Below are 13,232 nucleotides of genomic sequence, written 5' to 3'. Positions count from 1 at the left end.
GTTTATTTTTCTCCACACAACATGGTTTAATATTTATTTACAGTTTATACAAGGACAGTGAGCTGTAGCCAAAGGGTCACATGACCAAACAGTTCCCTACTGAACTCAGAGTGAGGTCGAAGTGCTCAGGTGTTGATCTGCCCCTGAGGCTTCTGCTTCCAGCTCTTTTCAGTGGAAGTAAATGGAATTTGTTTGCTAAATTTACAGCATTGAAAAATGATGGCACGGACTCGTTATGAAGCAGGTTGAATAAGTTTGAACTTGAGTACAAAAATAGGAATAGTTCAACACATTCTCTCCTTTATCGAGAATATCAACAGCATTCTCATATTTGTACGCTAAATATAGAAGCTACAGGAAACTGTTAGCTTAGCATAAAGACTGTTAACAGCTAGCATGGCTAAGCTAAGTATTTTTGACCGAGTTTTGACCTCTGTGGCCTCATAATTAACAAATGAGAGCGGCATAAATCTTTACATCTTTCTCTCAACAAGGAAGCAGATTTACTAAAAATGTTGAACCATTCTTTAAATAAAAATATATATAAACCAAACCTCAATCTTTTTACAGGAAACTTCACTTTCTGTGTTTAATCCACAGACCTCAATGAACAGCCGTCAATGGAACGACTGTTTTTAAGTAGTTTCACTCAAATCTTTCCCAATGAGGTCAATGTGTCTGAAAATACAAGTGTCATTTTTCAATGCTGTGATTGTGACAAACAAAATCCCCTCCACCTCTGTTGTATCGAGGTGGAGGCTGAAGCTTCAGAGGCAAAAAAGGAATATGAGAACCATAACCCTGAAGGAGCATTTAACAGGCATGCCACATTATAGTTTGGGATTGATGGGAGTCTGTTCTTCTCAAACACTGAAAAGAAAGACATTTAGAATGTTTTAATTAACTCTCCAGTCAGGTATATTGAAGTTCACTGAATGAATTATTAAGCAAAAGAGGATGATGGTGCATGCTGGGATTCTGTGTCCTACCTGCCCAGAGTGCCTCCAGCCTGGGTGTAGTATTTGTTGTAGTCCAGTCTCAGTAACAGCTGAGCCAGATCGGAGTTTATCTGATGGTTCCTCACGCTGGAGAGGATCTTAAACAGCAAGGAGGACTGACGCCGAAAGCCCTGGAAACACAAAGCTCTGTGTTACAACAGAAATATATATATTTATATATATATATATTGAATTGTTCGGCCATTGGGCAGATGGGGAGGAGAGCGTCTCCACCTTGACCAGGATGTCCAGCTGAGCGGTTCCCCTCTCGTCCAGCGGCGCCACGCTCTGACTGACCAGAGAGCAGAAGGTTTGGCACAGCTCCAGGATCTCGTTCAGACAGTGGAACACCTGACGACAGGAGGGTTTATTAAGGGTTAATTCAAATAAATGGACTAATCAGCCAGTTAATTAACAACATAAAACTCAGTGACTTTAAGGATGAACTGATTTGATTTGAAGTGGTCAAAGTGACCCCAAGTTTATGTCACCCATTCAGATTTTTTTGTTTTTAAATTGTTTTATGACAAACAATGATTTTTCCATTTTTTACAACATACTATGATTTTCTGCAATACTGTACATTTCTGGCATGAGGTATATGACATTTTTCACAACATACTGTACTATGATTTTTTCTACATATTTAATTATGTTCATTTTTTTTTGACATGCTATATTATGACAAGTTTTACAACATACTATACTGTGATTTTTGGGGGGAATACGTTTTCTATGACGTACTATACTATGATGTTTTTATGACATATTATACTATGACATTTTTATGACATGCCATACTATAAAGATTTTTTGACATACTATACTCGTATACTTTATAGCATACTGTACTTTCTTTTATATTTTATGACATTAAACTAAGACTGTTACTATGGCTATATTTTGACATGCTATAATAGGACTCTTTTACATCACATGACTTTTTCATGAGATGTTATACTTTCTCAAATTGTCTCCTACTATACTATGACACATTTTTAACACAAACAACACTATAATTTTTTGTGATATACTATACTATGATGTTTTCTGTCATTTTATAATATTCATAGAATTTTTTTGACATTTTATTATGATCATGAAATGTTCTTTTATATTTCTATTATGACTGTTTCTACATTTTATTTGTCATTTTATTATGACATATATTTTGACATTTATTTTTAGTTATTATATTTAGATTTTTTTTCATGGTAATATGTCATTGTTTAGTATGACCCTTTGGATATTGTGACCAATTTTATGGCCTATGACATTTTTGGACATACTACACTATGACTTTTTGTGATATACTATACAAATACTTTTTTATTACATATTTATAGCATATTATACTATGACAGCCATGGCAGGAGTAGTTATATTTCATGGTTCATCCCTACTAAAGACTTTAACGTCCTCTGGACTCACACGGAGGAGAAGCGCCACCGTGCAAGCATGACCGTGTTTATGCAGAAATGTTATAAATATTAAGGTTTTAGTGAAGATGCATGTGTTTGTGAAGAATCCTGATTCATACCGGCTTCAGGAGGATGAAGGACTGGGCCAGCAGGTTACTGAGGAAGTGGTCGTGGGCCAGTCTGATGCTCTCAAAGTCTCTGGTGGAGTTGATCTGCTGAAGCAGCTGAGAGAACTGAGACTCCAGCACGTCCACCTGGAGGCAGGAAACAAGAAAAATACTTTAAAAACGTAATGCTCCAATCATACGGTATGTCTGGGGTCAGATACAATAATAAAGTCTGCAAGAACTCTTTTTAATGAGATTTATAAAGCTGTACGTACACATGGTAATCTGTGAAACATGGTTTTGGTTATTACATCTCAAGAATTTTGAAACTGAACAACTCAACAAGTAGCCACAAGTGGTTGAAGGCCATTAGTCCTTAAATCTGGACCTTAAGTCAACCAAAAGAACGCTTAAGAAGCACAGTTTCAATGATTATTTTATGTTGAATTGTTTCAAATCATGTACCAATGACTGTTTTAGCACCCAATGTGTCTGTAATTCACTATGTATCTGTAAATATTCATCACACTTGAGAATGGTAATCAATAATGACTAGTTACGATCACTTTTTTTCTAAATACAGTTTACAAAGTGCTTTACAAAGAATCATGAGTAGAACAAACATGAGTTATTTCAATAAAATAATATTAACTAGAAAAGCAGCATAAAATTGGGCGTTTGACTATTTAAAATAAGGTTTTAACATATATTTAATTATCTTATTATAGATAATTGTTAGCCTTCAAAGAGACCACATATGCCAGGTGACATTGGTTAATAACAACCAAAACAAATCATGTTTAATCATTAGATTCTGTCTCCATTTTATATTCCCACAACAATACATTTGGATGCTTGATTTGTTGAACACAAACCAAAAGTTTGTCTTTACCAGTTTTATCTTTTTCTTGTGTCTTAATGAGCAAGAAAGCAGATGTGTCTCTTGTAGCTACTAATATTTAACCAGATAATTATTTTTTTTAAAAGAGGAGACTTTGAGGAGTCTGGAAATACATTTAAACTGCAGTAAAGTTCGTTAAATCATGTTTTAAAGATCAAGAATGTGCAAGATGAACACAATCTTGCTGCAAAATCTGTTTTGATAAAAACTGGTTTGCACGTGTACATATTGTGCATACACACACATTGTTTGTACATCTGGCTCCTTCAGCCTCTTCCTCTCTATCGTTACCTGTAAGTAGTACTGCAGGTTGTCGATGAGGAACGCCATGTGGTTGCGTAGTCTCCACTTAACGGCGACCGTCTGGCTGGACTTGAGGTGCTTCCTCTGCATTTGCAAAGCCCAGCAGTGCTGCAGCTGAGACTGCACCCTCCGCACGCTCAGCAGGTACCTGAACACAACGTTGTACCTGAACACAGAGGAGGAGGAGGAGGAGAGGATGATCACCAGCTGAACTCAAACATAATCAATAAATAACAATACTATAAAGGGAGCCAAATGAGTACACACTTCTCCAGGATGGCGGGAGTGAAGAGGATGTGCAGCGGCCACTGGACCTTGTAGGTGAGACCGAGAGCCGCCCAGCCTGTGGGAGGAGCCTCACGGGGGGAGGTGTCCTGAGGAGGAGTGGCTCCCTCTCTGGGGCCTGTCGCCTCTGGAAGAAAACATGCACAAAAAACATTAACCACATTAAATTACAGAGATAAGAGAACGAGTGATCAGGAGGGTTATTGAGCCTCACTGGACACCATCCAATGAGTCTGATAATCATCTTCATCAGGGTGCTTGGAAGTTAAGGAGGATTCTGTAATGACGGTGACTCATCTGATCATTTGTTTTAATACAAACTGATCTCACAGGATCACATAAGCTTCAGGCTAGTGTGTGTTGTGTTAGAAAAAGGGCTGTAAATAATAATTATTACCAATAATCGATTAATGTGTAAATAAATGTTTACAAGTTGAAAGTTTTAGTTGAAAGTTTAGTTTAGTTTAGTTGCACAATTTAAAAAAATGCACAAACATAACAGAGATAAATAATTTCACAGTGCAGGAAGAGGCAAAAAACTACTGGACTTATTTGAAGTTTCCACCTGAATAATGTTAAAATATATATTATGATATGAATACATAATATTAATGAGAAAATACTTCAAAACAAAATTATATAATTAAAATTATAAAAATAATATAAAAAAAACTAAAAGTATAGTATCCATCAGAGAGTCCCTGAGCCATCTTCTTCTTGTTTGTTTTGTTTTAACAACAGTTCAAAACGATTAGCAAAACATATTTCTTTTTATATTGATATAAACCAGAGAGAAGCAGCAGATCCTCCAATTTGAGAAGACACAAATAGAGAATGTGCTGCATTTTTGCATAATAAATCTGTTAAACAATTATAAATTGTATAAATTGTTGTTGAGTAAATTTCTTTAAATGGACAATTCAATTCAAAGAAGATTTGGTGTTTTCAATCAGCAGATTAATAAAAACTGAAGATAAGAGTTGTTATTTAAAATTTCTTAACAGTTTGATCATACCACCACTGGATGGCGCTAAACACCAAATAAAGGAGAGCATCCTCTTAAAGGAAAAAAGTTTCTGTACATCATCTGCCTTTGTACATCAGGGTACTTCTCTCCTTCAGTCTCCTCAATAGGATCCTATCATGAGCATGGTCAGTGTGTGTGTTCAGCAGCAGACCTTTGCTGTCTTTGCCCTGGTAGTCCACAGTGAGGTGCAGCAGAGGCAGCAGGTTGTCGTCGTCCAGCAGCACCTTATGAGCCGCCTGCTGAAAGGCCACGTTTACGTCTGTGGAAGAGGAATCACATGACGTTAAAATACATATAGTTACTCTTATGAAATAATAACTTTTGGTTTCTTTCTGCTGCTGTACAATAAAGGTCCAACACAATCTGACCCCGACACACTTTCTCTACTCGCTCTGCCTCCGTTTGCTCGCTCACATTAAGGTTCCCAGACATTAAGGAGAGAAAGTGGACAATAAAACTCTCTTTCTCCACTGGCCTTAACTGGATGTGAGACGACCAGGTACATTTACAATCTGCATTATTGCTACTTTATAAACATTAAATCAGTCGTGCCTATAAACCTGTAGCTACTCATTCCTAACACCACCCTAAAGTAAAATAAAAGGAACCATCACTTTGTCCCTGGCTGTAGATGTTTATTGACTTGATTTTACTCGTAGTGACACTCCATAATGAAGAGTTAGTGAGCAGGGTTCAGTTGTAAAAGGACCAGAACGAAGCTTAAACATCTGGTGTGTAATGGCAGCTGGAGGCTGCTGCATGGTTGTTCCAGACCCTGTGCACACTGGAACACAGTACGATGCTTCATCACAATTCACAAAGTTGAAAAGTTGATTTACTTTTGAGAGCAGGAACATTGTTTTAAACAGCCAACTTCATGGCCATGAATCTGCAACTAATATATAACGATAAAGCTTTCTTTCCATTTAGACGTTGGCGTCTGTGCAGAACTGGAGTGATATGTTGTGTTCAAAGAATGTAGTACTTAAAAGAATAAAACAAAAGTTCATTAGGGTACTTATTCTTTTTTTTTAATGGTTCCAAACTATTTGTATCTCTTATTTCATAACATTTGAAATATTCACTTGCTACCATTCAGTGACAGCGATTCAATAGAACTCTGTACAGAGCTTGTTTTAAAAAGGGACTACGCAATCTTTGTATTTGCAAAAGGTGGTTATGTGCTCATGAATAAGATATAAAACAATAAAAACTAAACAGTACTAGTGATTAACCTGCTGCACAATACACAGTTTTTTTGTGAAAGTGATTACTTGGGGTGTACATTTTTTTGCTTTGCTGCAAATCAGCATACAAGGCCATGAGTATGTCATCCATGATATTAATCTATTATACTTTGTTATTTCTCTGAGTAACAGTCATAGTATAGTATGTCGAATTTCTTTTTTTTAAAGTTATAGTATAGTATGTGGAAAAAATTAAAAATAAATAAAAAGGCACAGTATAGTATGTTGGAAAAAAATAAAGTCATAGTATAGTATGTCGAAAAAAACCTCATAGTATAGTGTGTCGAAAAAAATTATAAAAGAAACATAAATAAAAAAAGTCATAGCATTGTATGTCATACAAAATGTAAAAATAAGTCATAGTATAGTATGTCAAAAAAAAAATCATAGTATGTCAAAAAAATAAAATAATAGTATAGTATGTCAAAACAATAAAATAATAGTATAGTATGTCAAAAAAAAGTCATAGTATAGTATGTCGAAGAAATTTAAAAAAGTCATAGTATAGTATGTCAAAAAAATTAAAAATAAATAAAAAGGCACAGTATAGTATGTTGGAAAAAAAATAAAAAGTCATAGTATAGTATGTCGAAAAAAATTATAAAAGAAACATAAATAAAAAAAGTCATAGCATTGTATGTCATACAAAATGTAAAAGAAATCATAGTATAGTATGTCAAAAAATGATAATGTCATAGTATTGAATTTCATTTTATTACCACCTTTTCACCTGACCAAACCAGCATTATTTCAATTATTATTAATTTTCCCAGTCGGTAGCATGATGACATTGGATCAATACACATTTAAGTTTGAGCAGTAAATATCAATGGGCTGTTACACCACTGTTCTGGTTGATACAGGTGGGAATGTTTAATATAACTACTGAACAAAAAGACCTGAGTGAAAACTTCTTTAGTCAAGTTCGTAATTCAAACCTACCATGCTCAGTGACGGCTGTGGGAGGCGTCTTCAACATGTGCTGGGCGAGGTCAATGAAAACCTGGTAGAGCTCGCCACGACCCAGCAGGTAGAAGTCCTTAATGATCTGGGAATAAAAAATACAAACATCAATACTGTTCATTTTGGCATCATTATGATCCAGAAAAAAGAAAGTGTGTTTAATACGAACCTTGAGCTGTTCGAGCAGATCGGACTCCTCCACCATCAAGGTCCAGAGATGCTGCAAGTCAGAGAGATTTAGACATTTTAACAAAGATCCAAAGTGGTTTTACATTTTCCTCCAGTAGACTCTGAGAACTCTCGTTGTCTCAAACTCAATAAAAAACCCTCACAAGTTAAGGGAGGAAACAGCAGCAGTTTACCACAACATCTGGACAACAAGCAGAACATCAGACTGCACAAATGATCAGTGTTCTACTGATTGGAGATGCTTAGTTTGATCAGAAGAACAGGATAATCAATGAAAGATAATCACTGAGATAATTGTTTAACTGTGAATGTATTTTAAAGATTTTGGAACTTCTTGTATTGCTGCTCAAGAAAGACTATTAAAAAGAATAATAAAGCAATGTTCTTTCCTTAATTAATTGTCTTTTTTCTCACAATATAGTCAAAAAGAACCGATAAGAGTATCGATAAAAGTACCAGTATTGATGAAATCCTAACGTGTGTGTGTGTTCACCTCTGCCACTGTGCTCCTGATGTGATCGATCATGTTTTCAAAATCCACCAGGCTGAAAAGAGGCTGCTGTTTGAGTCGGTGCAGCTCGGCAGCAAACAAGTCCTCCTGGTGCTTCAGAATGGAGCCTGAAAGAAACACCACAACAATGAGATGTTTCCTCTCAGTGACATGAAGACAAATGTTATAATAAGCTTGTAAATTAGACCAGGATATGCTACCAGCTCTGGACGGGCTGTGGTTGTGGTTTTCAAACATCTGGACGGACTCCCCAACGAAGAGGATCTTCTCAGCCACTCTGATGGGGATGTAACAAGGAAGCATCTCTGTTCTCAGGGAGAACTGCTGCAGAGACGGAGCCAGCATGTTCTCCTCCTCGATCAGCCTCTGCACCACCACACAGACACACATGATCCAGTTAAAAACATAAATATGTACTGAAAGACTATTTGTGTCTGAAGCTTTGTTTATATTCTGAATATTTTCTGAAACATCAGAGAGCGTACGAAAAAAATGAACAGTGAAGAATCAAAATGAAAACCGTCTAAAAGCCATAAATAATTATCTGCAAACTCATATCTCATATTCATGGCCTACTTTATTGCCTTAATACAAGTCCTGTAACAAAAAGAAGTCAAGTATTAAATCCATTATAAAGAAACAAAGGTTAAATATCATGTAAACAATTTGATTTGGCTGCAAAATATTTACTCAAATGAAGATTTTTTTCAGACCATCTAAACATGAATTGGCCTTCTTTGTATAATCCCTAGACTTGACTGTGGTTCTCACCAGGTCCTGCAGTTCTCTGAGCTGTTTCCCACTCAAGCCTCCCAGCCCCAGGTCCTCCTCCTCCTCCTCCTGGTTGGCAGCAGCTCCTCCTGCGCTGGGGCCCTGCTTCACGAAGAACTCCTCGCTCTGGTCCAGCAGCAGTCCGTGCAGCATCCAGGCCGCCAGCTGCTTGTACATCACACCGTGGCACACAGCCAGAATCCTGCAGAATGTGGAAAACAACACGACAAAGGCAAAAAGTTTTGTTTCATAGTGTGACATGATGAATCATAGAAGATGACAATACCAATGCTGCTAATACACAAGTCTTCACCAAAGGACGACTTACTTTTCTAAGGCCATGCGGACGGGAGGAAGCCCCCCACAGCTGTGCTTGTACACCGTCTCCAGGATCTGACAGCCGTGGATCTAAAGCAGAAACACACATAAGATCAAGAAGATCACAGCGGTCAGTTCTGTTACACAAGTGTTACTCTGGATCATTGTGTTTAGTTATGTAGTCATTTCCTCCAAAGAGCTCCCACAGTGCTGCCTCAGCTTTTACATCATGTTTGTTCATTTCATTTGTATAAAATGCTTTGAGAGATGAGCTGCAAACTTAAACAATAGTTATGACTGCAAATTGTTGAGCAGGTTCTAGAAAATTTCAGACATTTTGGCAAAAGAAAATGTGTTTTCTCTCAATATTTTACAAATTATTGTGGTTCCTTGACACATTTGTATTCAGTGTTTTTATCGGCAGATATGGTAATAAAAGTTGGGGTTGACATGCAGCATAGGCTGTGTGTATTCTTGTATTCTATGTATTCTTTATTTTTGGGGCTATCTGGAGAAGTGGAGGCCTGTCGTAATTATCCTCTGTTGAACAATTCGTCTTCTTGTGAAACTAAATACTTCTATAAACACTCCTTACCTTCTGTGATTTTATTGACTCTACCACCACCATCACAGAGGGAAACAGCAACTGGAACTGAAAGAAAAAGGTACAGAGTTAGACAAATATGTCTTTAAACCGTAGAAAGACTTTCAACTGAGTGTCTTTAGAATATTTTCAATTAAACAAATCTTTCTTCGTTTGATTAATGCTTTACCTGATCAAGCTTATAATTCACATGAGATATCGTCAGATGTGGATCTCCAAGGAACTGAAACAGACGCACACAAGTTAAATGAGCATCGTGTCACATGCTTCAACATTCAAACTCGTTGTGTGTGACATCATTTTACCTCTTGTTCGAGGTCCAGCAGGGCCTGTCTGTACGGCTGCAGGATAGAGTCCAGTCCTGTGCAGAAAGCACGCAAGTAAATTCCATGAAGTCCCGTCGGGTTGGGCTGGTTCGTGTGATGTTCCTGAAGAAAGAAATGTTGTTGAGAAAAATCCAGGGAGCATTATTTATCCATTTAATTAACAGATGAACTCTTTAACAAACTGCATATCGCCTGAAACATTACTTTTCATATAGAAAGGCGCATCTCTAAATGGCCAATTTCGAATTTGATTTCTTACAAGCTTATTATGAAAAATGTTGTAATATGGCATCGAGGGACTTCACTCACCTGCTGATGCACATGGCCGGTGTGTTGTTCTATAAACTCTGTGAAGCGGATGTAATCGGAGCCCAATTTAGAAAGCCGGTTGAGGACACTGGTCTCACTGGGATGAAGGAAGGGCAGGTCCTGGGACACCTGTTGGGAGGAACAAAGTGGTTCATGTGTGACTCTAATACACAAATGTTCCTGTGGGAAACGAGCCTCAACACTCTCTCCTTTGCATAAGGACTAATACAGAAAGCCAGTGTTACAGCTCTGTTTAAGTGACGCTTGCACATGAATCACCTGATCTACCTTTCTGAGAACCAACACATGAACAGTCCTGTTCCTTGAAAAGCAAAGTGAGCTAACGGGCAAACCCTTTCTTGCATGTTGTTGCAGTGTTATCTCTCCTAAAGGCAGACTATAGAGAGTTCACTCAACAGTTCCCCAAGTTTGTGGTGATAATAAAATAATAAAAATAGCAGTTTAGGTGAGTTGGAGGCTTTAAATTGCATAAATATGTAATAAAAGAAAGGATGGATCCTCCCGGGGGAAGTTATTGTGCAGCAGTTGCAGCAACAAATGCCCTGAGCTCAAGAAGTACTACCCTGAGCCTTCCTCGTAGCACTTATTGCATTCGTATCAGTTGTAGCACTTATTTTATGCGTTTTAGTCTGTTGCACTTATTGTATTCTATTAGTTTGTTGCACTTTTGTATTCTATTAGTTTGTTTCTGTACTTTTGCTCTGGTTTATGCTTTTAGATGCTTGTTTAAGAAAGGAGATGCACTTATGACTTCTGGTGACTAGTAGTTCTCTTGAATACCTATGTTGAATACACTTATTGTAAGTCGCTTTGGATAAAAGCGTCTGCTAAATGACTGTAATGTAATGTAATGTAATGTATGTATGTAATGTATGTATGTAATGTAATGTATGTAATGTATGTATGTATGTATGTAATGTATGTAATGTAATGTAATGTAATGTATGTAATGTATGTAATGTATGTAATGTAATGTATGTAATGTATGTAATGTATGTAATGTAATGTAATGTAATGTAATGTATGTATGTATGTAATGTAAATGGTCAAATGTGCTTTATAATGCATAAATATAAACAATAAAGATCATCAGAAAGGTGCAAACCCCAGTTGTAGTCAACAGCAGAGATGTAAACAAGTGTCTTGGAGAAGGTTAAGTGCATGTGCAACATACACATAATAAAAGTAGTTAAACAGTTAACAGAGTAATAACATAAACAGGTTAAAGGTTAAATGTGTGAGAGGTTAGTTATACATTCATAAAAGCATGCATTACATTTAACAGTTAATGAGATATATCTTCTGCATAAACCACATGTTAGCTAGCTAGCTAGCATTAGCTTGTCCATGTAGTTTTCACCTGTAGTCCCGTCCGTTTGTTCCACGTGAATATCGTCCCCGGATATCCGCTCAGCGCCAGCAGCAGCTCGTGAATCATGTTTAATTAACCTTTAATTGATTAACGTTGAAGAAACCAGCAGCTTGTGAGCAGCTTGTGAGCGTCTCCAGAAGACACCACAACAAACCAAACTGTCGCAGGGTGAGTACGTCACGACGCAAAGCATCATGGGGGCGGCACGGACTGGTTGCTAACCAACGGTAACCATGGACGTAGCAACCGGCGCTCCGTTGCTATGCCTTAACTTCTATTTTATTTTTTATGTAAATGTGACAAATGTTTTTATTATTATTATTATGATATTTATTTATATATATATATTTAAATCAACGATATGACACTAAATCACCCGCTGTTTTTATTTTTTATTTTTTAGTTAACAAAAGTTAAATTGAAGGCGCTTCTGGGAAAAGTAGTTCTTATCGGAAAAAAAAGAGGACGCAAAGCATCATGGGGGCGGCACGGACTGGTTGCTAACCAACGGTAACCATGGACGTAGCAACCGTCGCTCCGTTGCTATGCCTTAACTTCTATTTTATTTTTTATATAAATGTGACAAATATGTTTATTATTATTATTATTATTCAGATATTTAGATCAACGATATAATAATAAATCTTTTTTTTTTTTTTAGTGAACAAAAGTTAAGTTAAAGGCGCTTCTGGGAAAAGTAGTTCTTCTTGGAAAAAAAGAGGACGCAAAGCATCATGGGGGCGGCATGGACTGGTTGCTAACCAACGGTAACCATGGCCATAGCAACCGTCGCTCCGTTGCTATGCTTAACTTCTATTAATTGTTTTATATAAATATCACAAATTATTTTATTATTAATATTCTGATATTTATTTATATATATATATTTAAATCAACGATATGACACTAAATCACCCGCTGTTTTTTTTTTTTTTTGTTAAAAAAGTTAAGTTCAAGGCGCTTCTGGGAAATGTAGTTCCTCCTTGCTATGCCTTAACTTCAACTTTATTTTTTATATAAATGTCACAAATGTGTTTATTATTATTACTCTGAGATTTAGATCAACGATATAATAATAAATTTTTTTTTTTTTTTTTTAATAGTTAACAAAAGTTAAGTTCAAGGCGCTTCTGGGAAATGTAGTTCTTCTCGGAAAAAAAGAGGACGCAAAGCATCATGGGGGCGGCACGGACTGGTTGCTAACCAACGGTAACCATGGACGTAGCAACCGTCGCTCCGTTGCTATGCTTAACTTCTATTAATTGTTTGATATAAATATCACAAATTATTTTATTATTAATATTCTGATATTTATTTATTTATATATATTTAAATCAACGATATGACACTAAATCACCCGCTGTTTTTTAATATTTTTTTTAGTTAAAAAAGTTAAGTTCAAGGCGCTTCTGGGAAATGTAGTTCCTCCTTGCTATGCCTTAACTTCAACTTTATTTTTTATATAAATTTCCCAAATGTGTTTATTATTATTACTCTGACATTTAGACCAACGATATAATAATATGTATATATATTTTTTTAATAGTTAACAAAAGTTA

The 13,232-nt window shown here is 36.4% G+C and overlaps 1 protein-coding gene across 1 annotated transcript; it reads right to left on the bottom strand.

Moving 5' to 3' along the window:
* Positions 1-12: 12 nt before the first annotated feature.
* tubgcp4 (tubulin, gamma complex associated protein 4) lies at positions 13-11,805 on the bottom strand. Its single transcript, XM_054621155.1, has 18 exons — positions 11,662-11,805; positions 10,281-10,409; positions 9,951-10,073; positions 9,815-9,868; positions 9,637-9,693; positions 9,052-9,131; positions 8,724-8,925; positions 8,153-8,318; positions 7,935-8,059; positions 7,422-7,472; positions 7,232-7,337; positions 5,194-5,301; positions 3,998-4,142; positions 3,719-3,896; positions 2,539-2,673; positions 1,233-1,349; positions 990-1,129; positions 13-870 (listed from the first exon to the last, which is right to left on the bottom strand). The coding sequence occupies exons 1-18, from the start codon at positions 11,737-11,739 to the stop codon at positions 864-866; spliced, it is 2,001 nt and encodes a 666-aa protein (XP_054477130.1). The 5' UTR covers positions 11,740-11,805; the 3' UTR covers positions 13-863.
* Positions 11,806-13,232: the final 1,427 nt, after the last annotated feature.

This window comes from Anoplopoma fimbria, chromosome 2, assembly GCF_027596085.1.
Source record: "Anoplopoma fimbria isolate UVic2021 breed Golden Eagle Sablefish chromosome 2, Afim_UVic_2022, whole genome shotgun sequence".
Taxonomy (NCBI): Eukaryota; Metazoa; Chordata; class Actinopteri; order Perciformes; family Anoplopomatidae; genus Anoplopoma; species Anoplopoma fimbria.
Note: the sequence above shows the minus strand (reverse complement) of the source record. Positions and strands in the feature narration are given on the sequence as shown.